Here is a 20686-nt window from a genome sequence, read left to right as displayed (position 1 = left end):
ATTAATAAGACGGGAGCGCGTTCTGGGCATGCGCAGAGCGGCGAGCAGAGGATGAGAAGAGGTCGTTCTCCTTCCCCTCCTTGATCCACTTTCACATCCAAGCGCTGTTTTTCGCTTTTTAAATCCTGGAGAGAAAAAAAAATCCTCATTTGCATCAAACTGCTGCAAAAAAAATCTGCTTTATTCTTCGCGGTATCGTCCTGAAATTGAGCCACAGTCCAGTTTTAATGCTTTAGCCAAACAACGCTTCCCCACTGCTGATGAATAATATACAAACGAAAGGCTCCTGAATAATTAACAGTGGCAGTCCATGCGAGTGCACAGCATCCTAACAGATATGTTAATACAATAAAAAAAAAAAAAAAAAAAAACACATCCACGGTTATATTTCCTTAGCAACGCATTGTTTTATTGTGAGGAAAAGTAAAAACATCTTTCATTTAAGCCCCTCTTCATAAAGACAATGGCTGGTATGTTGCTTGTACATAAATCCAAAAAGAAAAAAAAACAACAACAACTTAACATTAACAGGGTTTTATATCTAAAGACATATTGCCGACAGCTCGTTGCAGGTTTGTGCAGGTTTGATGACACCGGAGGCCTTTGAGGATCGCAGATATAAAATCACCCAGAAAGACAAAATGAACGAGACAAAAGGGGACGTTATTAAAAAATATAGACTTAAAATATTCTTCAACCACTCCGATGAAAGCGCAGAGATGACGTCCTGTTGACGGATGGGAAGCGCCCCCAGTGAGACTCCTCTACAACACCTTGTACCGGCCTTTGCTCGTCGGCTGGTAGGAGTTTTGCTGCAGAGAGAAAAAAAAAAAAGGGACGGCGTTATAATTTAGTGATATTTGCTTAATAGCCACCTGAGATGTATCCTCTTTTCATAATGTAGTACCAAGAAAGAAAAAAACAAAACAAAACACTCACTAATCTGATGAGCTCTTCCTTGATTAGCCGTGTAATCTCCGTTTTGGCTTTCTGCACAGCCAGTTCATTTGCACCTAAAAAAAAACAAAAGCAAAACATTAATATTCAGCTGTATTAAACCCCCCAGAAAACAGGACACTTCATTAGGCATTAGTTCATTCCCTGAGGTGATTAAAGGGACGATAAAAGAAAAGAGAGGACTTGTATTTTGCAAGAGGCACTTATTGCCTTACAGAATGTCCCACCACAATCTCCATGACATTTCTACCTCATTAAAATATAATTTCCCCCACTGCTTTGAGACCAACGCCATCCACTGCATAATTTAGAAAAGTGCTTAAAAAAAAAAAAAAAAAAAAAAAGAAGAAGCATTTAATACGTTGTAATGCAGCTGAATTCCCAATAAAGCTGTTCTCGTTCGTATACTTTTCTATTTCTGTTCGAGCGCAACGAGGATGAAAGAGTCACTGAAACGCCTTCGAGACTAAATGTCAACCGGGAGCCCGATTTTATAACCGCCACGACGTCGGACGAAATACCCAAACGTCCACATTCACTCGTAAAATGATCAAAGTCAGAAGGCATGTCTTTGTTTATTCTCTCCAACGTTACACAGCCTTTGTCGTCTGGCAGAGCCTTCAGTGCTGAGGCAATGCGAGAAGAAAGGCCGGCGAGTCTTTGTTAATGTTTATTTTTAGTATAAATTTCATGACGCAGTGAAGTCTTACAGGGCTGACTCAATGTGAGCGTTGACCTTGCAAGGCTCAGAGTGACTTCGAACTGTAGATTTGTTATTGAGCCATTTTGAAATTCACACTTTTAGCGTTAGTGTGTTTATCTGTACAATAGTCATATAATTTAGTTTACAGTTAAAAAATGCATTTTAGCGTGCACTGCTCCTTTAAAGGGGAATTAACGTTTTCTACAAACTGGATCTTATTTCTGGCATAAAACACGATCATTTAACTTTGGTGTCATTTGGAGTCATTCGGAAGATATTTAGATCGGGGAATAGCACTAGCGTATCATAACAAAATATTGGTGAAATGAACGAGTTTCGCAACAGATAATGTGTTATTTAGAGGCTGCGTTTCGGTGCCCCATTCACTTCCACTATATGGATGTACGTGGCGCCTCGTTGGATCTAAATATCTTCCGAACGACTCCAAATGACACCAAAGTTATATGGGTGAGTAAACGATCGGATTTTATGCCAGGAATAAGGTCCAGGTTGTAAAAAACGTTAATTCCCCTTTAACATACTTAGCAGGCTGTGTGAAGCTTCTGCTCCGTCTCTTTTTTGAGTTCCCATCCTGAGGAAAATGTGTCTACAGGGTCCAAATATGTTTGATAACTCCCATACTAGTTTTTATCAAGTGTGTCTGAAGAGAATCTTATTGACCAATACATCATGGGCTCTTTTTTTTTATTCCACGTACCAGGTGTCGTGATATATAAATTCCTAAATAAGAGGAAAAAACTGACGTACTCTCAATAGCCAGATAGATCTTGCGCTCTCCTTCCTTGGGCTCTTTGCCGGGAGGGAAGTAGGTTCCTCGGATGGTGATGGCGGCTTCAGAGTATTCACCGATCCTCTGCAAAGCTTCTTTAGACGTCACCTTCCACCTGGCGGTCTGTGGAAGAACAAAATAAGAAACATCTTATAGGACTTTTTGCAAAAACATGCAATCCCAAAAACAAAACTAAAGGAAGAACCTGCTAAATATTCTAGTCGATATTAATGCCCCGCTGACCTGAGGGAAGTCATTGATCTCCAGCTCCTCTTCGTATCTCTTGACGGTCTCAGCCTGTTCAGCCGCCTGCCGCTCCTCCTCCAGCTTCTCCACGGGGGTGTAGTTCAGCTTGGCATTGATCTTCTCCGCCAGCTGCTCGGCGATGGTCTTGGCCGACACAGACGGCGTCATGATGGTGCCGCCGCGCAGGATGGCGTTGGTAGCCTGCTGCATCACGTCCTGCACGTGGAGAAAAAAAAGACGGTTTTTAGTCTAAGTGAGGAAAAATAACCTAACAAAACAGAAGAGGCATTAGTTTGAGAGCTTATCATGAGGTTAGCATGCTAACATTTGCTAAATGGCACTAAACACAAAGTATTAAACACTTTAAAGAATTGAATCTGAGAATTTAAACTCCTCAGAGGGAAATAAAAGTATGCAAAACAGATTGACGTACCTGGGCCTCAGCGCCCAGGTTCTTCTGCGCGTTGATCTTGAGCGCCAGCCTTTTGGCCATCTCCAGTTTCTGAATGTTTCCAGCAGATGTAGGCCCGACGCCTGGCGGTCCTCCTGGAGCAGCTGCAGTGGCGGCAACTGTTCCAGCTGAACCCGCCGCCGCCCCGGGAGCAGAGAGATCCTTCACCCTCTTCTTGGAGTTGAACATGCTTTCGATTTGCTCCTCAATCTGAAGAGGGGGGGAAAGTTTGTACATCCAGAAGTGACTAATAGTACCCCTACTGTGCTGACATAAATATCTGACAATCCAGCATAATATGTATTTAAAAATGAGAAGGTTCCTCACATCCAGGGCTCCATCCTCATCATCAGAGTCCTGCAATCCCAGAGCAGCTTTCTGCAGCTTCTTCCTCTCATTAGCCAGGGCGTGTTCTGTCTCATCAAACTTGAAGCCTTTTCCTGAGAAGCCACTGCTGCTCTTAATGGTTTTACCCTCCTGTACGGATGAAGGAGATGAGGAAAAAAAGAAAAAAAAGCTGATTTAATGATCGCAATACATGCCGGTTGTTTTGGGTCATCACAGACTGAACCCTGATTAATTGTAGGCGATGAGATCATCATTCCAAGTTATCAGTGAAGATAAACCAGTAAGATAGCGTCATGTAAGTGTAAATTAATACAAACTAGCCTAAACAGTTGAAACAAAGATGATAAATCTTCATAAATTCAGTGTAATGACATCTGTTAAAAATTCAACCTCCACCACGGGCTGCAGCTTTATCTCACCGCTTTCTGTTGATCTTTGAAGGAAGCCCAAAGTTGCTCCAGCTCCGGCGGGACAGGCGAGCCGGACAGCTCCAAAGCCTTGATGATATCGCCAGCGTAGCGAACCTGATCCTCCGTGATGAAGGTGTAGGCGTAGCCCTGGGGGAAGACGCAGAGAACAGCAGATGTCTCAAGACTGTAATAGTATTTCTAGTAATCGCACAGGATTACGAATAAGCACTAAAACACACACGATATCAGTTCAGTTTTACGTCCCTATAGCTTTGACGAACTCATGACGGGTAGCAAAACCACAGAGGTTAATTCAAGCCTTCTTCCACCTTCCCATTCCTTTTTTTAGAGTTTCCTTGTAAGTGACCAACCTTGTTGCCTGCTCTGCCTGTGCGTCCCGCCCTGTGGACGTAGTCCTCGTAGTGGTTGGGACAGTTGTAGTTGACCACCAGGATGAGCTGCTTGACGTCCAGGCCTCTGGCTGCCACAGAGGTGGCCACCATCAGACGACACGCGCCGTTCTTGAAATCGTTGATGATGCTGTCTCTGTCGTACTGATCGATTCCTAAGAGAACGGAAATTTGAAGATGTGTGAGAACAAATGAGGAATGGATCCAATACAGATAGATGTTAGGAAAGCAGTAATGGTTCCCTCCAAAAATCTGTGTTAGTTTCCCTTTTTTTTTTTTAACACTGAAATTTGGTACTAAAGTAGCACTGCAATTAAGAGGAGCTCAAAGAAGTTGGGTGTCCAGAATTAAAACGTGACCTAGTACCTCCGTGTAAGGACATGCATGGGTACGAGGCTTTCATCAGGTCTTTCAGCAGCCCGTCTGCATGCTCCTGTTTGTCCACAAAAATGATAACGGATCCCTTCTCCTGGTAGTGACCCAGAATCTCCAGCAGCTTCAAGAACTTCTTGTCCTCATCAATGACGAGCTACAGGAAGAAATGCAAAAAGTGAAAAGGATTACTTTAGTAATCTAGTGCTTGAATCTATCTTAACTGACAATATATATTTCCTTCCAATAAGTTTTTTTTTTAGTGAGAAAGAAACAAAACGATTTACCACATGTTGCTCAACATCTGAGCAGACGACACTGCGGCCTCCCACCTGGACCTCAATGGGCTTCGCCAGGATTCTACGAGCCAGAGCCTCCATAGCTCTGGGAAAGGTGGCGGAGAACATGACCGTCTGGCGGTCTGGACGCACGTTGTCCACAATGCGCATCACCTGGTGGAGGAAGAAGGAAGTTAGGAAAACATCGTTATTGTTAGTTAGGGTGAAAATAGGTATTTGAAATGACCGACCATATCCACTTCTTAATTTCTGACAAGGATCCAACTTATATTTCCTATATTGTGCTGGTTTTCAATGTAAGTGTCATGGATGACAATTAATTATGTATTAGTAGTATACACCGATCAGGCATAACATTATGACCACCATCCTAATATTGTGTAGGTCTCCCTTGTGCCTCCGAAACAGTTGTGGCTCATCAGAGAATGGACATGGGCCTTCTGGGGGTGTCCTGTGGTGTCTGGTACCAAAATGTTGTTAGTGGGGGCCTTAAAAGGTAGGGGCCTCTGTGGATCATCCCACAGATACTTGATCAGTTCGGGATCTAGTGAATTTGGAGGCCAGGTCAACACCTTGTGCTGTTCTTCATGTTTTTTGAGTTGTTCCTAAACAGTTTTTGTGTGTGTGCCTGTGTCAGGCTGCTGCCATCAAGGAGTGTCATTGCTATGGGGTGGGGGTGCCTGGTCTGGTCTGGTCTGGTCTAGGTGGGTGCTACATGTCTAAGTAACATCCACATGAATGCCAGGTCCAAAGGTTTCCCAGCAGAACACTGAATTGTCACAAGATGGTTCCTGTCAGTGGTCATAATGTTATGCCCGATCGGTGTATTTGAATCTGTTCCTGCTTCTATTCCGATTGTGCCAAACATGTAAAGCTGTCAAGAAACTGCGTGTGTTATTATGTACGTTTTTGGGTAGCACGCACCTGTGGCTCAAAGCCCATGTCAAACATTCTGTCTGCTTCATCCAACACCACGTATGTAACTCTGCGTAGGTTGGTTACCCGACCTAAACATCAAGGAAGAGGATCAAGAGGAAATCAGTTCACTTTGAGGCAAAACCAAGCCTTAATACGCATCATGCCTTCTTCAAAACAAATTAAACTAATCTAACAAACACAGAAAAGCTCATTTCAGTCACTTAACAAGGTAACATTATTAAGGCATCCTAAGTAGTGGCCAGGGTTTTATTCTATCGTTATCTTAAGACTGTTAATTTCTTTGCTTGTCTCTGGTCTTGCGTACCATCTCAGGGGCATGAGGGACCTGTAAAAGTCAGAAAACAGCCTCAAGATACAATACAAGAGAGGGAGCCCCAGCAAGCATTATCTGACCGAGGGCCTTTTCACCTACAAGGGAAACATATTACAGATTACCTCGCATGTGTGGAAACAATAAAACCCTGCCGCTAGAATGAATTTCTCAAGAAAAGCACACAATGAAAGCATCAGCACAAAATGTAAGCCATTTTCTAGACATGTTTATTCATACGTCTGAGCACAGTAAAGGCTTATTTAATTAGATTTATTTCCAGAAGCAACGAGGCCTCCAAATGAAGAGTAATTAATGTGATTAACAAATTATTAGGAATGCATTATATGTGGAAAAGCAACAACACAGATCCCTGGTCGAGCAGGTAGACTATTCTTAAAACAGTCAATTACAGATTCTAATAAACACATTACAATACAGTTAATCGATTACTGTGATCATTCCCGGCTTGGATACTGAGGAACCGTGGAGGCAGCACCAGGTCCACCTACCTGTACTTGCCCTGATCTTCAGGTCTTGTAGATATGACTGATCCCAAAGGTGGTCAAATAATGTCGACAGTTTAGTAAGTGGTACTGATTTGGTTCATCATGTACGTGATAATACTGTGCAACATTTCATCCATGCAAAGTCATTAAAAAAAAGGCCTCAAAAGTAGGGCTGAACGATACGGAGAAAAGATCTACTTTGCAATATAAGTCAAGCTTCAGTTCAATCACACATTCAGTTTAATAACCGATCAGTCGTTCAGCCCCAACCAAAACCGCTTATCAGTATTAATTAGGGATGCACCGAAATTTTTCGGCCGAAAACCGAAAATGCACTTTCGGGCCATTTTCCGGCCGAAAATTGCTGCGGTTGTTGCTTGCACGTGTTGTTTCGGCGATAAAAGTCCAAAATTTTCCGGCCGAAAAACCGAAAATGCATTGCCGAAACAACACGGCCGAAACAACATGGCCCAAACAGGACGCTGTGATGATGCAAGCAACAACCGCAGCAATTTTCGCCCGAAAATGGCCCAAAAGTGCATTTTTGTTTTTTTGGCCGAAAATTTTCGGTGCATCCCTAGTATTAATATGCTACTAGAATGAAGAAGAGGGCGTGTGAACTCACCGCTGTTGGCCCCCAACATGTCGATCATTCTTCCCGGTGTGCACACGATGATCTCAGCTCCTCTCTTCAGCTCAGCGATCTACAATCCAGCAACGACGACAAACAGCTTTAACCAGGGGTCGCATTAACCGAATATTTTCCGTCATTGACGTTTTTTTTGTTTGTTTTTTTAAATGTGACGAAAAAATCTGAAGGCTATCCGTCATTTTGACAGATTGCAATTCACACCCCTGACCACTTGGTGGCGAGTGACCTTATTGGCTCTTGTCTCTCATCGCAGTTTGCGTTCCAAACATCACGGAACTTTTGTCGGTCCACGATTTCATGGTGCACCGATTACACTGATGCACACGTCAGAGCTCGGCTAACCGTTGACCATAGACATATATACAATATATATGTATATATGTCTATGCAGCTAACGGCTACCAAAATAGAATTTGCATACCACCAACACTTCAACCTTACGGTACCGTCTAAGAGCGGTTTACGCTAGCAGTCCCGTTCTGAGTACAGACAAGACGTGTCGGCAGCCGAAACTTTTGTTGTTGTTGTTTTTGTTACCATTTAAAGTCAATACTGTTCTGAAAAAAGTACTTAAAGTTAATGAAACTTTAATGAAAATTAAATGCTATTTAATATGTCTTTATTATCATTTAAAAAAATTAAAGTGACGGGTAAAAATTGATTATGACGGGATTTTTAAACAACGAAAAAGTCTAGCGCAACCTCTGGCTTTAACAAACACTGGTATCCATTATCATGTTCAATTTACATCAATTAATTGCAAAATAAAGCCATCAGGCAAAAGGAATGCGCGTTCACCTGTTCGCTGATACCGGTGCCTCCATAAACACACACCACCCTGAGTCCCAGCGATTTAGAGAACTTCTTGCACTCCTTTGTGATCTGTAGAGCCAGCTCTCTGGTTGGAGTCATGATTACCGCTGTGGGACAAAGAGAAAGAGAAAAAAGTGTTAGCCAAAACTACCTCCAATGACTCTTGTGACGTCTTTCAAATGCCAAAACGAAGTATGAAATGGTCTGTTTCCTTACATATGGGTCCCTCAGACTCCTCCAGGGGCCTCTGGTCCATGATGTGTCGGAACATGGGTAGAAGGAAAGCGATGGTTTTACCGCTGCCGGTCTTAGCGATGCCAATTAGGTCTCGACCCGACATGACGGCAGGGATGGCCTGGGCCTGGATGGGCGTGGGCTTATCATAGCTATGCCTGGGTACATATAGAGAAGGAAATTAATGGGATGTGGGTCTTGTCTTATCTTTTCATGAACATGTCAAGATCATTGATGAATACCACCCCTGCAAAAGCTCATCCCATCAGTCAGACTCACTTTTTCAAGGCGTTGAGGATCTTCATCGATACCCCACACTGCACCCAGGTCTTGATGGGTTTGGGACAGCCCTTCCCTTTGACAATAATGCCTTCCAGCTCCAGCCTGTATGCACTGACGTCTGTACGCATTAAACAACACAGAACAGTGACATGTTAGATGGATGAATTAGATTTACAAAGATAGTTATTCTGATTACAAGAAGGCAGTTTCTAGAGGAATGTGTATAAAAGTTAAGAATGTGCAGATCATGCCGTTTTAACATTAATCTTAGTCTCAGTGGTGTGTTCACTGACCTTCTGGAGTCATCCTGGCGAGCTCAGGCACCTCCACGTAGAAGTTTTTGCGGTACGATTCGTACTGGATTTTCCCGTGGTCGACCGGCTCCAGGACCTTCCTCTGTTTGGTCTGGAAGCCCGTCAGAGCCGTCTGCAGATCCACCTCCTCCTCCTCTGATGAGTACTGTCCAACACAACAGACAAATTTGAGACAGTCAGCAGGTGATCCCATAAGGAGGAAGCCGATCAACACATTTCCTTCAGTATTAAAACATACCTCCATGGCATCCTGGTCGTTCTCCATCAGCTCACCCTTCTTCTTGTGAGTGTGGGGTCCTTTTTTGGTTTTGACTACTGTCACCACTTTGGTTACTGTCATCGCTCCTTTCTGTTCAAGATGAAAAAACATGATTGGCATCTCTCAGCACAACACTAGTAGACAAAAATTAGGAAAAAGGATTTTTGACAATACAGACGAAAAGGCCTTGCTCTTTTACCTTATCGTTTCCTTTCATGGCTCCCATGTTGAACTTCTTCACCTCCTGTTTGACCTCCTCCATGTAAGCGTCCAGAGGATCCACGTCGTCTTCCTCGGCCTGCTGATCCATCGCAGTCTCCTTCTCCTCCTCCTCCTCCTCTTTCTTCTCTTCCTTCATATCCGCATCTTTCTTTTCCCCCTTGGCGTCCCCGTCTTCGTCATCGTCTCCCTCCATCAGGGCCGAACCCTCGTCGTCATCGTCTGGAATGAAGCGTCAAATACAGTCAAGTATTCGAGAGCTGAATATAAAGCTTGTACTGTAAACGACTTGTGAGGAGAAATAATTATCATGGAATGAAGAATTTCCTTTCTGACGCAGACACAAGGGGTCCTCGGCAACAAAACACTTCCTCACCATCGTCATCCTCCAGACTCCACTTCTTGCCCTGCTTCATCTCCTCCAGTTCTTTCTTGATCTCGCCAATGTTTTCGATAGCCTTCTTCCTCTGCTCCTCCCTCCACTTCTCCACTCGCTCCTTCCTCTTCCTCATCTCCTCCTCCAGCTTGTTCTGGTCAAAATCTTGCTGCATTGACACAAAAGATCAAATATATATTATTGTCCTTCTACTATTGTGGTGAAATTTAAAGGCGAGGGAAGGCGACTGCACAGTGGGATAATTCAAATTTCTGCATAGAGGCAAAGAAAAAAACACAAGTGAACTTACGTCCTCAACCTTTTCATCCTCTTTCTCCTCTTTGACCTTTTTCTTCTCAGATAAAGCTTCGAGAATGTCTTTCTCTTTGCTCCTCGGCCTGTTGGAAAGATAGCAGAAATGACAATAAGAAAGAGATCAGATCAAACAAAGCAGGGGAAGTGTTCATCTTGATTTTGATCAAATCTGCACAGCTTTGTACATAAATTGGTATTAATCAATTTCCCTGCGTGTTCCTAAAACATATTAGCTTCTAAAAAACACATTAGATGACTCCAGGGGTTTTTGATACCAGAGCTGGAAAGTATGTACTAAAAAAGTCCTACTTTTCATCTGTTTTCCTGCTTTTGTTGGGGCTGGCGGACCGAGACCTCCGGGCTCGGTTTCTGCTGCCCGACCTCCTCCTGTCCCGACTCCTGGATCGCCTCCTCTCTCTGCTCCTGGTGCGCCTGTGCAACAAAGGCAAACACATGACAATTAAAAGCCCAAATGACAAGAGGGAGACGTTCAGCTCATGATCCCGGCTGCAATCACATGACCAGAGCTATGGATATTAGCACGCATGGAAAACAAACTCAGATCCTCTCAACTAAAAATGAAATTCTATTATTGTAATTTGCAGCTTTAATGTTAAGAGAACTGATCAAGTATTATTAGCTTGTAAAACTAAAAATAATCCCGAATCAACCTGAACTAGTTTACTATGATGACGCAGTTCATTAAGATATGCTAATCATTTATTCGTCGCACAATTTGTAAACAGCAGCCATTTAACTTTTTGCAAACGGAGAACGACAACGAGCACACACCTGGCTCGCTTCCTGTCTCTGGACCGGGACCTGCGGCGGTCTCGGCTCCGTGATCTCTCTCTTCTGCTTCGGTCTCGGTCGTCCTTCTTGGAGCGTTTGTCCGGGGACCGACTCTTGGATCGGCTGCCCGACCGCCCCCGAGACGCGGAACGTTTCCTGTAATGTCTGGGAAACAAACAACAGACAGACAAGCTGACAAGGTTCCGACAGAAAGCTGCATTTAAAAAAACAAAATTGTTTAATTCACTCCACACGGCTACACATGAGCTCAACTTTTGGTTAACGCGCGTTGATATCCCCTGTAGCTAGCATGCTAACTTTAGCAACAGAAGTGAATACAGTTTGCGTGTAAAATTAGCCAGTCGCGGTAAAACGGTGGAAAAAGCATCGATTTGGACGTACCTCGACTCACGTCCCATTGTGATTCCACGAAGATACGTTTTTTTTTTAAATAAAAGTCAAATTAGTTCACGGATTATAACGAGTCTTGTGCGTCGGACGGTTGTTTATGTCGTTGACCTCTTACGTAAACAACGTGCGACAGTTCAAGTCACAAACTTGTAGGGCTAAAGGCGGAGTGCGCCACCCTGCGGTGGGAGGTCAGAAGGATCTTGCAGAGGTACGCACTCCTAGAGCTGTCCTTTAATATTTATAATATTTATATAAAATTATATATATATTTTTTTTTTTTTTCAAATTTTAAATACTGCATCTTTACTAAGTCTATATTTACCTGCATTACCTCTGATTGGAAGTCCCTACAGAGGGTGGTGAGGACAGCGGAGAAAATCATCGGGACTTCACTTCCTTCCATCCAGGACATTGCCAAAAGACGCTGTCTGACAAGGGCCAAAAACATCACCTCAGACCCCTCACACCCCCAACATGGACTGTTCTCGCTGCTGGCCTCTGGAAGGAGGTTTCACAGCCTACACCGCTACAGAGTTTCATCCCATATGCCATAAGACTGCTCAACGCACTATAAACAGTACCCCCCTCCACCCACTCCCATTACCCTGCAATTAAAAAAGTGCAATAATATTTATCTACATTTTAAGTTTTTTTTAGATGTATATTTATTCTATTCTGTATATACGTTCCTGTAAATTGTACATACCGTTTCTGTTAAATATTCCTGCTGTACTATGAGCCATTGTACCGAAATTTCTTTTTGATGGAAATCAAAATGACAAATAAAGTCTGTCTAAGTCTTTATTTATTCTAAATCGAGTCAGCATCATCAAATGTCAAAATAAATGTGTTACAAAGTAATGCCCGAAAAAGTATTTGGAGAATTAATACTAATTATTTTTATTTTTTGACCAGCTCTCACTTTTTTAGGCACTTCTATCATTTATTTAATAGTGTTTGATTTGCATAAGTTGTATAATATCTTCTTCTTTTTGTAAAGCCATGAGTTATAAATCAAAAACAAAACATTTTTGGTGTGTCATCATAGTGAAAATCAATTCCATAATATTAAAAAATAATGAAAAGATACGTATTCTTTTAAAAAATATGTATTTTTACATATTAAGCTGAGAAGTTTTATGCATTTCATTGTACAAAATGCTCATTCATTCATTCATTCATTCATCTTCTGTAACCGCTTGTTCCTGTGAAGGGTGGAGCCTATCCCAGTTGTCATCGGGCAAGAGACGGGGTAAAATGCTTAAAAATGTAAAATTATTATTGTACCAAATTATTGCAAATCCCACTTTCTCTTTCTAGAGGTCCGCACGGAGCCTAAGGTATTTTGTTAACTAGCAACTGTCACCTTATGGGAGCAACAGCAACAAAACAATTTCCTTGAAGGATTAATAAAGTATTCTGACTCTGATCAGGTAACCGGTCAAAAAAACAAAACAACATTAATGGCAAGTAATAAAGTCAAATAGAGTATTTTCTAAAGTATGACCTGAAAATGATATCACCAACCAACAGAGAAAAACAGCCAGAGTCTGTATGTCACACAAGTAGTATTTATTTGGTATGATATTGTCCGATTATTCATAGTTCGAAGCAGAGACTTCACATCAACACTTAATTTGTTACTGAAATTCACATATACAAGATACTGTAAGAGCCAATAAAAACATTTTTTTGTTTTTCTGTAAATGTTTATCAAAAACAATCAAGTAGGTCAGACAAGTCTCAGGATAAATCACACCGATGCATTTACACGAGACAAAAAAAAAAAAAAAAAAAAAGGACATTCACATTAATAAATTAATTTGGATAACAATTAAATTATGAAGCGCAGAAGGAGGAGAGAGTATAAGCAGTGTGTAGGAAGGAATGAGGCCGGAACGAAGCAAAGCGGGACACGTCACCAGAATCACTCGACACTCGCACGGCCTGCCTCGCGAGAAACCGCAGCGACGGTACTTTCCGGAGAAACCTAAAACATTCCCACCGTGTGTGACGTTCACTGCTATTTCAAACACGCTGCACATACTAGGACTAAAAGCTTCGTCTGGTGTAGAAGTTTGCTCGTAGTGCAGGTGGACCCTTTCAGAGCACATCAGGAAACAGAAGTTAAAGCGTTGCTGCTGCACGAATACGAAACGATTCGAAGTACCACTGTTGCTCTAGAAAGTTCCCCCAGGAAGAAATCTTCAAAAGTGTTTTGTAATGTTCCCATCTTTGTAATCTCTCGTTAACGGAAGGCTGCAAGGCCGAGTGTGTAAACCATAGTTTACTGAAATCTAAATAAGAAGACGGTGTTCAGAGCTCTTCGTCAGTTTTATTTTTGTGTACGTATTTAGCAGCCAACGTGTTCTGACTGATCCGAACGGACCACAATACTGTTCCTGCTACAATTAGACCGTCAGTGTGCACAAAAGATGGCCGACCACTGCCCCGCTCCCTTATCTTCTTTCCTTCTCTCTTGTCACGTGTTCTCAGAAAGCTTTAAGTCATGTCAGGGGGGTTCCGAAACACAAATGAACAAAGATTTAAATCAGAAATATGAGAGCAAATGCTCACGAGGGTCTGTGTTATGTCACTTTTGCAAGCTTATCCGACGGTGGTGACTATTTTTGACACAGCTGCAGAGGTCCCTGTGTGGCTAGAGGTGTCGCAGTCAGTCATCAGGGGTGATGATGATGATATACTGCACGACGGGAAAGGAAAACCATCTGCTTCTGTCACTTCTAGTAAAACTCTGCGTTTACATTCCTGCATAATTTAGTCACGGACCCGTCAATCGCGAGAGTTCTTTAATAAGTTTGGTTATTTTAAGAAGGGTACTCTTAAAATGAAATGATTTCTGACTGTATAAAGTTTAATTTCATGGTATGAACTGAAAATGCACTGGTCACAACGCTGCTTGATGTACCTCAGGCCTGTCTAATGTGACAATCATAGTGTAGCATGTTAACGAGCAGGTCAGCGACCTCCAAAATAAAATGTCTCACGGGCAGTTTTCTTCATTTTGTCAGCAGATTTGGTTTCACAGGAGTCAAGACGACTGCTGTTTTTATCCGTCGACTGAGAATATGACGGCCTGTCCAGCGCGTGCCAGTCTGCAAACTCATTCAAAACACGTCACGTAACATTTTTGATTCCACAGAATATGTAACAGAAGCTAAGAATTTTTTGTCTAACATTCCTGTTGGGTATGGCTACAGGCGAGGCTCGCTTCAGAAGTGTTACTCATTAGATGAGGCCCCAGAAATGTCCCAGAAACCACTGCGTTTCAGTTAAAGTAGCAATCTCTAATATAGATGTGAGTTTTGTTCGATTTGGCGACCCCTGTGGCAATAACTGGTAATTGCAGCAGGGGTTGTTAAAACAAACAGTTGCCGCATTTTCGCCAACAATCAGAATAATGTCCGAATCAGGACGAAAACATTTCACGTGACCTCGAACTGTATTGAGAGGAGTGGTGTAATCAATATTGTTCATCTGTTCAACAGGAAAATATGCACCGATCAGCCACAACATTAAAACCACTGACAGGAGAACTAAATAACATTGACCATCTTGTGACAATTCACTGTTCTGCTGGGAAACTTTTGGGCCTGGCATTCATTCATGTGGATGTTACTTAGACATGTAGCACCCACCTAGACCAGACCAGGCACCCCCCACCCTATAGCAATGACACAGGCACACACACTAAAAAGGTTTAGTAAAAACTCAAAAAAACATGAAGAACAGCACAAGGTGTTGAGCTGGCCTCCAAATTCAAACAAGTATCTGTGGGATGCTCCACATAGGCCCCGCCCCCACTAACAACATTAGTTGGGTCATAATGTTGTGGCTGATAGGCGTATTAGCGACTGGTAACCATGTAAACACTTGCTCTAATCGTTCCTCTCTGGGTGGAGTAAATCCATTCTTTCTGCTCAAGTTTGCAGCGTGCGGAGTAAACATCAGCTGACGGGGTTTCAGAGAGGGACAGAAATATGGAAACACAACGAGTCCCTTAGAGAAGCGTTTAAAAAAAGGGTGAACGAGGCCAGATCTGCTGTGAAATCAATGCTGTCAACAAAAAAAATCTTATTCCGTCATATTTCTGGCAGTTATATTATTATTATTATTATTATTATTAAGTTATATATTAAGGTGTTTTGGGGCGTGTTAACATAAATATCTGATCAGATTATTACATGTAAACACTTAAATTGGAATCTGTGATCAGAATGATTTCAGTCAGTCTAAAGTAATATTTATCATGTAGTCAGTGTTGCCCATACGTGGACATAAACCGTCTCTGGCAGAAACATATCTGCTGGGCGACGGTTGTCTCATCACTAACAAGCGTCTCCACAGACAGACAGACGCCTGGGTACCTTCCATAGAGTTGCATCTTTCTGCCAAAGACGGTGACTTAACGGACGTTTTCTTGTTTTCATGAGAGTCCTCAAAGAAATCATGAAGACACTGGAAGATTTACTTCCATTACTAATGTCATGTGATTTAGGAAAAACATTTTGTGGGCGGGAATCGATGTCAGATGCCAGTTTCAGAGATATCGCCCAGCCCCCCTGAACAGACTCCAGTGTTAAATATGTCAGACTCACGATGACGTGGGTGCAATAAATGCCTGTACATTCGTCACACATAAAAAAAAAAAAAAGAGAGAGCATAAACTGTCCTTCTGTTTATCTGCTTAACTTCACAAATAATAACCTGGAGGCCTGTAACTAACACAGGACTGCGTGTAGATTAGTGGAAATCCTCGTCCAGGCTGCGTTCAACCCCGACCGTCGGGCAGCAGGGATCCGTTTTCCAGACAACAAACACGCACCGGAAGGGCGCTAGAGAGCATGCCTTTGTTGCTTACGGGACACAGAGGGAGGGGACGAGAAGAAGCGGAAGCGGGCGGAGGAGCCGGGCCCATCAGGGAGTCTCTGAGCCGACGAGCAGCAGGATCTCGTGCGACAGGATGAAGGTGAAGAAGTAGACGCAGAGGTCGGAGAAGACGTCGCCCATCCTCCTGTAGGTGTCCATGGAGCGGTTGATGACCTCGGCGGGGATGCCGGACAGCAGCAGGGCGGCCGTTAGCACAGTGGTCTTGGTCTTCTTCTCTACCTGGAGACACAGTGTATGAACAACTAATGATCACTTTTTTTTCCTTCTTCCACGAAAGAGACGTCAATAAAACGTCCCAAAAAATAAAAAATATTACAGTCAAATCTGCAAATTAAGAACAAACAAATGACTAGTTGCGGCTTTGCTTAAGCATAAAGAGATGAAGCGGGGAGAAAGCTCCGTTCAAAGTCCAAAAATAGACCAACCAGCATCTAAAGCTCAGGAGTTAATACTTTATATCTGAGCTGCTTAAAAAAAACACAAAGAGCTGAGGTTTAATGACGACTAAAGTGGAGTTTATACCTCTGTGAGACACAGACGCCGTAACCTACGTACGTAGCCTGCGCCGGTGCAAGACATTTATACTTGTGCGCTCGTCAGTCTGGCTCGCTCTGTAACAACTCCACCCAAACACTAGTCGGCGCTGTGTCTTTTTTGCCAGTCGGGTTCATTTTTGTTTCTACTTCCTGCTTCACTTTCAACAATTGCGACTGAAACTTTCGCCGAACCGTCACCAAAGACTCGTCGTACAAATGTTTGTATCTCCGAACCTCCTCCGTTAACCTTTCCTCGATGTGTTCCATCTTCATTGATCCAAAACAGTCACTGGCGGAGAAGCAGCCGGAAATACTAAAACGGAAACGCTCTACCACCAAGTGGACCAATCATAGCTCTTGTGGTCATTTCTGTAAATAGATCCCGGCATAAATGGATCCCGCAGAACCAAACTGATTCACTCTGTTGTAACGTGATTCTGTGTTTACCCAAATGATTCCTCCATAAGTACACAACAATGAAATAAACCCTCTAAATCAGTTCAGATATTAACTGTATCTGACCTTCAACCTGCTATTACTCTAACACAGACTGGATTTAAATGTTTATAATTTTTGCTAAGTGCAGTTCCCTTTAATCATTTTTTTTTTGCACCTTGATAACAAATAACTTGTTACTTGCTACCAGTCCGTAGCCATCATCCAGAGCATGAGGAGGTCAGATAACAAACAAAGGGCCACGCCTTAATGAGACTTCCTCAAGTCAACACCGCCGCTGACTCTTGTGAGGAACTGTGCACCAAACCAGTTATGACAAACAGCAACACATAATATACAGCCGCTGATGTCAGTCTTTATAATCTAACCTGTCTGCTGCTAATATACACTCTGCATGTACAAAGAAACACACAGCCACAACATTATGACCACTGAAAGGAGAAATAAATAACATTGACCATCTTGTGACAATTCAATGTTGTGCTGGGAAACCGTTGAACCTGGAATTCATTGGTGTGGATGTTACTTAGACATGTAGCACCCACCTAGACCAGACCAGGCACCCCCACCCCATAGCAATGACACTACTTCATGGCAGCATACATCCCCAGCAGGATGCAGCCTGACACAGACACACACACAAAAATGCTTTAGGAACAACTAAAAAAAAAAAAACATGAAGAACAGCACAAGGTATTGACCTGGCCTCCAAATTCACTAGATCCTAAACTGATCAAGTATCTGTGGGATGATCCACAGAGTCCCCTCCCATCAAAGGCCCCCCCACTAACAACATCCTGTTACCAGACACCACAGGACACCCTCAGAAGGCCCATGTCCATTCTCTGATGAGTCACAACTGATTTGGAGGCACAAGGGAGACCTACACAATACTAGGAAGGTAGCCATAATGTTGTGGCTGATTGGTGTACATGCCATTAATCATAATCTTGTGCAACTCACCTTTGGAAAGTATTTGGACAATCCCATGTAGGCCAGCTCAAGGGTCAGAAATGGAGCAAATATTGACTAGGGGGGGAAAAAAAGTAAATGAGAAGAGTCACATCAACAACACATGCAGCGTTAACACAATGTCTGGTAGAGCACGGCTGCATAAATGCATGCGTAAATGATCTACAGCAGGCAGACTCACCAGATATTTGCAGACAAAAACCCTGACAAAAACCGCGAGGAGGATGCTGCCGATGAGCCTGAAGATCCTGAAGGGATCCAGCTCCTCCGCGTCAGAGCCCCCGTCTTCCGCCGGCTTCTCGTTGGCCAGCTGACCTCGGAGTTTCATGGCGTCGTCGAAGCGGGACAGGTACTTCTGGAGGCCTCGGCGGGGGGAGCCGCTGATGTCATCCGACGCCCGCTCCCCGCGAGGCCTCTGCCGGAGCCCTCCCCCGATGTCGTCCTCCAGAGATGCTCCGGGCGGCTCGCTGCAGTCCGGCAGGGGCGAGCCCCTCCTCTCTGGGGTGGCGCTGTGGGAGCGGCTGCCGAGCCCAGAGGCCTCCGGCAGGAAGGGGGAGGGTCTTGGGGACGATGAGGAGGAAGACCACGGCTCCGTCCTGTCGAGGTCGAGGTGGAAACGGGGTTCTGTGTTACGGCGGGACGCTCCTGTTGAGGAGAAGATCAGGAAACAATACTTTATAGGTCATTTAAAAAGGACAAACATTATCTCAAAGATAATCTCCCTGCAGCTCTGGAATATGATGAAAGCCATAATCACCGTGTACTATTACATGGCAGTAATTGGTGCACGCGATAGTTAGTTGTGGCATAATTTCATGCATTTAGAATCCAGCCCGAGTACTTTTTTCACCCTACATCACAACAGAATGTGTGTGCACAGTGGTTAGAGAAGAAGCTCTGAGACTGGGGGGGGGGTCACTGGTTCAAATCCTAGGACTAATCGGAAGAAATGTGTGAGGGTGGAGCTCATCTCCCTCAAAACCCACATCTGATGTTCCCTTGAGCAAGAGACCTAAGCCCTCCCACTGCTCCAAGTATGCTCTTTGTGCGAGTACAAACTTCAGAAGGGTAAGAACATACTGACACTAAAAATTCTTCTTCTGCACTCTAAAAATACAAAAGTTGAGCAATTTATGTCTTTTTTTCAACTCTAAAATGCCACAATCAGAACATGTTTTGGTCACATTATTTCAGTAAGACATAAGTCCAGGGAGGACTTTAGTGAAAGATGCTCGTCACCATTCAGAGTCAGGGCAGAGATGCACAGGATGAGTCAGCAGATGATCAGCCTTACATAAATACTGATCAGTGATGACAGGGCACTTAATTTGACCCTGGATTGTTTTCTGTCACCGGTTCATTCATTATTTATTTCAATGCGCTTTTATGGGCTGTTGCAGTAGCAGCAGGATGAAGTAAATAACATTGACCGTCTTGTGACAATTGAGTAATACGCTGACATTTGGACCTGGTATTCATTCATGTGGATGTTACTTAGACATGTAGCACCCACCTAGACCAGACCCGGCACCCCCACCCCATAGCATAGGGGCAACTCCCCTCAACCTATAGGATCCAAAGGCCCCCGACTAACAACATCCTGTAGCCAGACACCACAGGACACCCTCAGAAGGCCCATGTCCATTCCCTGATGAGTCCCAACTGTTTTGGAGGCGCAAGGGAGACCTACACAATATTAGGAAACGTGGTCATAATGTTGTGCCTGATCGGAAAAGATTCACCTAGCAGCAGCACTACAATGTTACGTGGGTCGACTATGATTTATTTTACCGTTATTTTCTGACTCGGTTTTGGCGTAGCCCACGATTCTGTTCATGCGGTCCTCTGAATTCTGGAGCAGCTTTCTCCTCCGGATCTCGGCTCTCCTCTGCGCCGCCGACAGGGACCCCGTCTTCTCTTCGCCGGCCTCGTTTGACTCCATGATTATAAATGTTATATTCAAAAAAAAAAAAAAAAAGCTTAACTGCGCAACATAAAAGCTGCGATTCAACAGCTCACTGTCGACACAAAGGATCCAGGAGACTGAATCAAGCGTTGCACGTAGAACAAACACTCACGAGAATCGGCTCATGGTGATGACGTCGCGGAGGCGCGGCCGAATTACGTCGGTGGGTTTTTCAACAGTCGACCCGAGGGGCGAGTTTAGGTTACAATAAACCCACTAAAAATAAGTCTAAGAAAGACTCTTGTATGTTCAACGGGTAAAATTTTATTTAAAAAAAAAAAAAATAAATAAATTGTTCCGAGTGGCAACTATAAAGTAAAAAACAATAACAAGAGAGTCGTCAAATCCTTTCATCAGGCTAATATACCCTAGCCACTGACAGGTGCCATGACAACCCGGTAATCAGTGTTATCCCCTTCCCTTCTCAGTGGTCA

At 43.4% G+C, this 20686-nt stretch overlaps 2 protein-coding genes across 2 annotated transcripts; both read right to left on the bottom strand.

Moving 5' to 3' along the window:
- Positions 1 to 223: 223 nt before the first annotated feature.
- Positions 224 to 11551, bottom strand: ddx46 (DEAD (Asp-Glu-Ala-Asp) box polypeptide 46). Its single transcript, XM_084564113.1, has 23 exons — positions 11403 to 11551; positions 11001 to 11165; positions 10518 to 10640; positions 10204 to 10291; positions 9894 to 10062; positions 9498 to 9739; positions 9278 to 9388; positions 9019 to 9184; positions 8723 to 8843; positions 8426 to 8601; positions 8195 to 8316; positions 7370 to 7448; positions 5911 to 5993; positions 4975 to 5139; positions 4682 to 4844; positions 4277 to 4470; positions 3915 to 4052; positions 3475 to 3624; positions 3130 to 3357; positions 2694 to 2912; positions 2429 to 2573; positions 940 to 1013; positions 224 to 812 (listed from the first exon to the last, which is right to left on the bottom strand). The coding sequence occupies exons 1-23, from the start codon at positions 11417 to 11419 to the stop codon at positions 765 to 767; spliced, it is 3186 nt and encodes a 1061-aa protein (XP_084420239.1). The 5' UTR covers positions 11420 to 11551; the 3' UTR covers positions 224 to 764.
- A 1098-nt stretch (positions 11552 to 12649) lies between these two features.
- Positions 12650 to 20233, bottom strand: camlg (calcium modulating ligand). Its single transcript, XM_084565114.1, has 4 exons — positions 20078 to 20233; positions 18468 to 18931; positions 18278 to 18343; positions 12650 to 16541 (listed from the first exon to the last, which is right to left on the bottom strand). The coding sequence occupies exons 1-4, from the start codon at positions 20226 to 20228 to the stop codon at positions 16350 to 16352; spliced, it is 873 nt and encodes a 290-aa protein (XP_084421240.1). The 5' UTR covers positions 20229 to 20233; the 3' UTR covers positions 12650 to 16349.
- Between the last annotated feature and the right edge of the window lie 453 nt (positions 20234 to 20686).

The sequence above is a fragment of the Chelon labrosus genome (assembly GCF_963514085.1).
Source record: "Chelon labrosus genome assembly, chromosome: 17".
NCBI classification, from domain to species: domain Eukaryota; kingdom Metazoa; phylum Chordata; class Actinopteri; order Mugiliformes; family Mugilidae; genus Chelon; species Chelon labrosus.
Note: the sequence above shows the minus strand (reverse complement) of the source record. Positions and strands in the feature narration are given on the sequence as shown.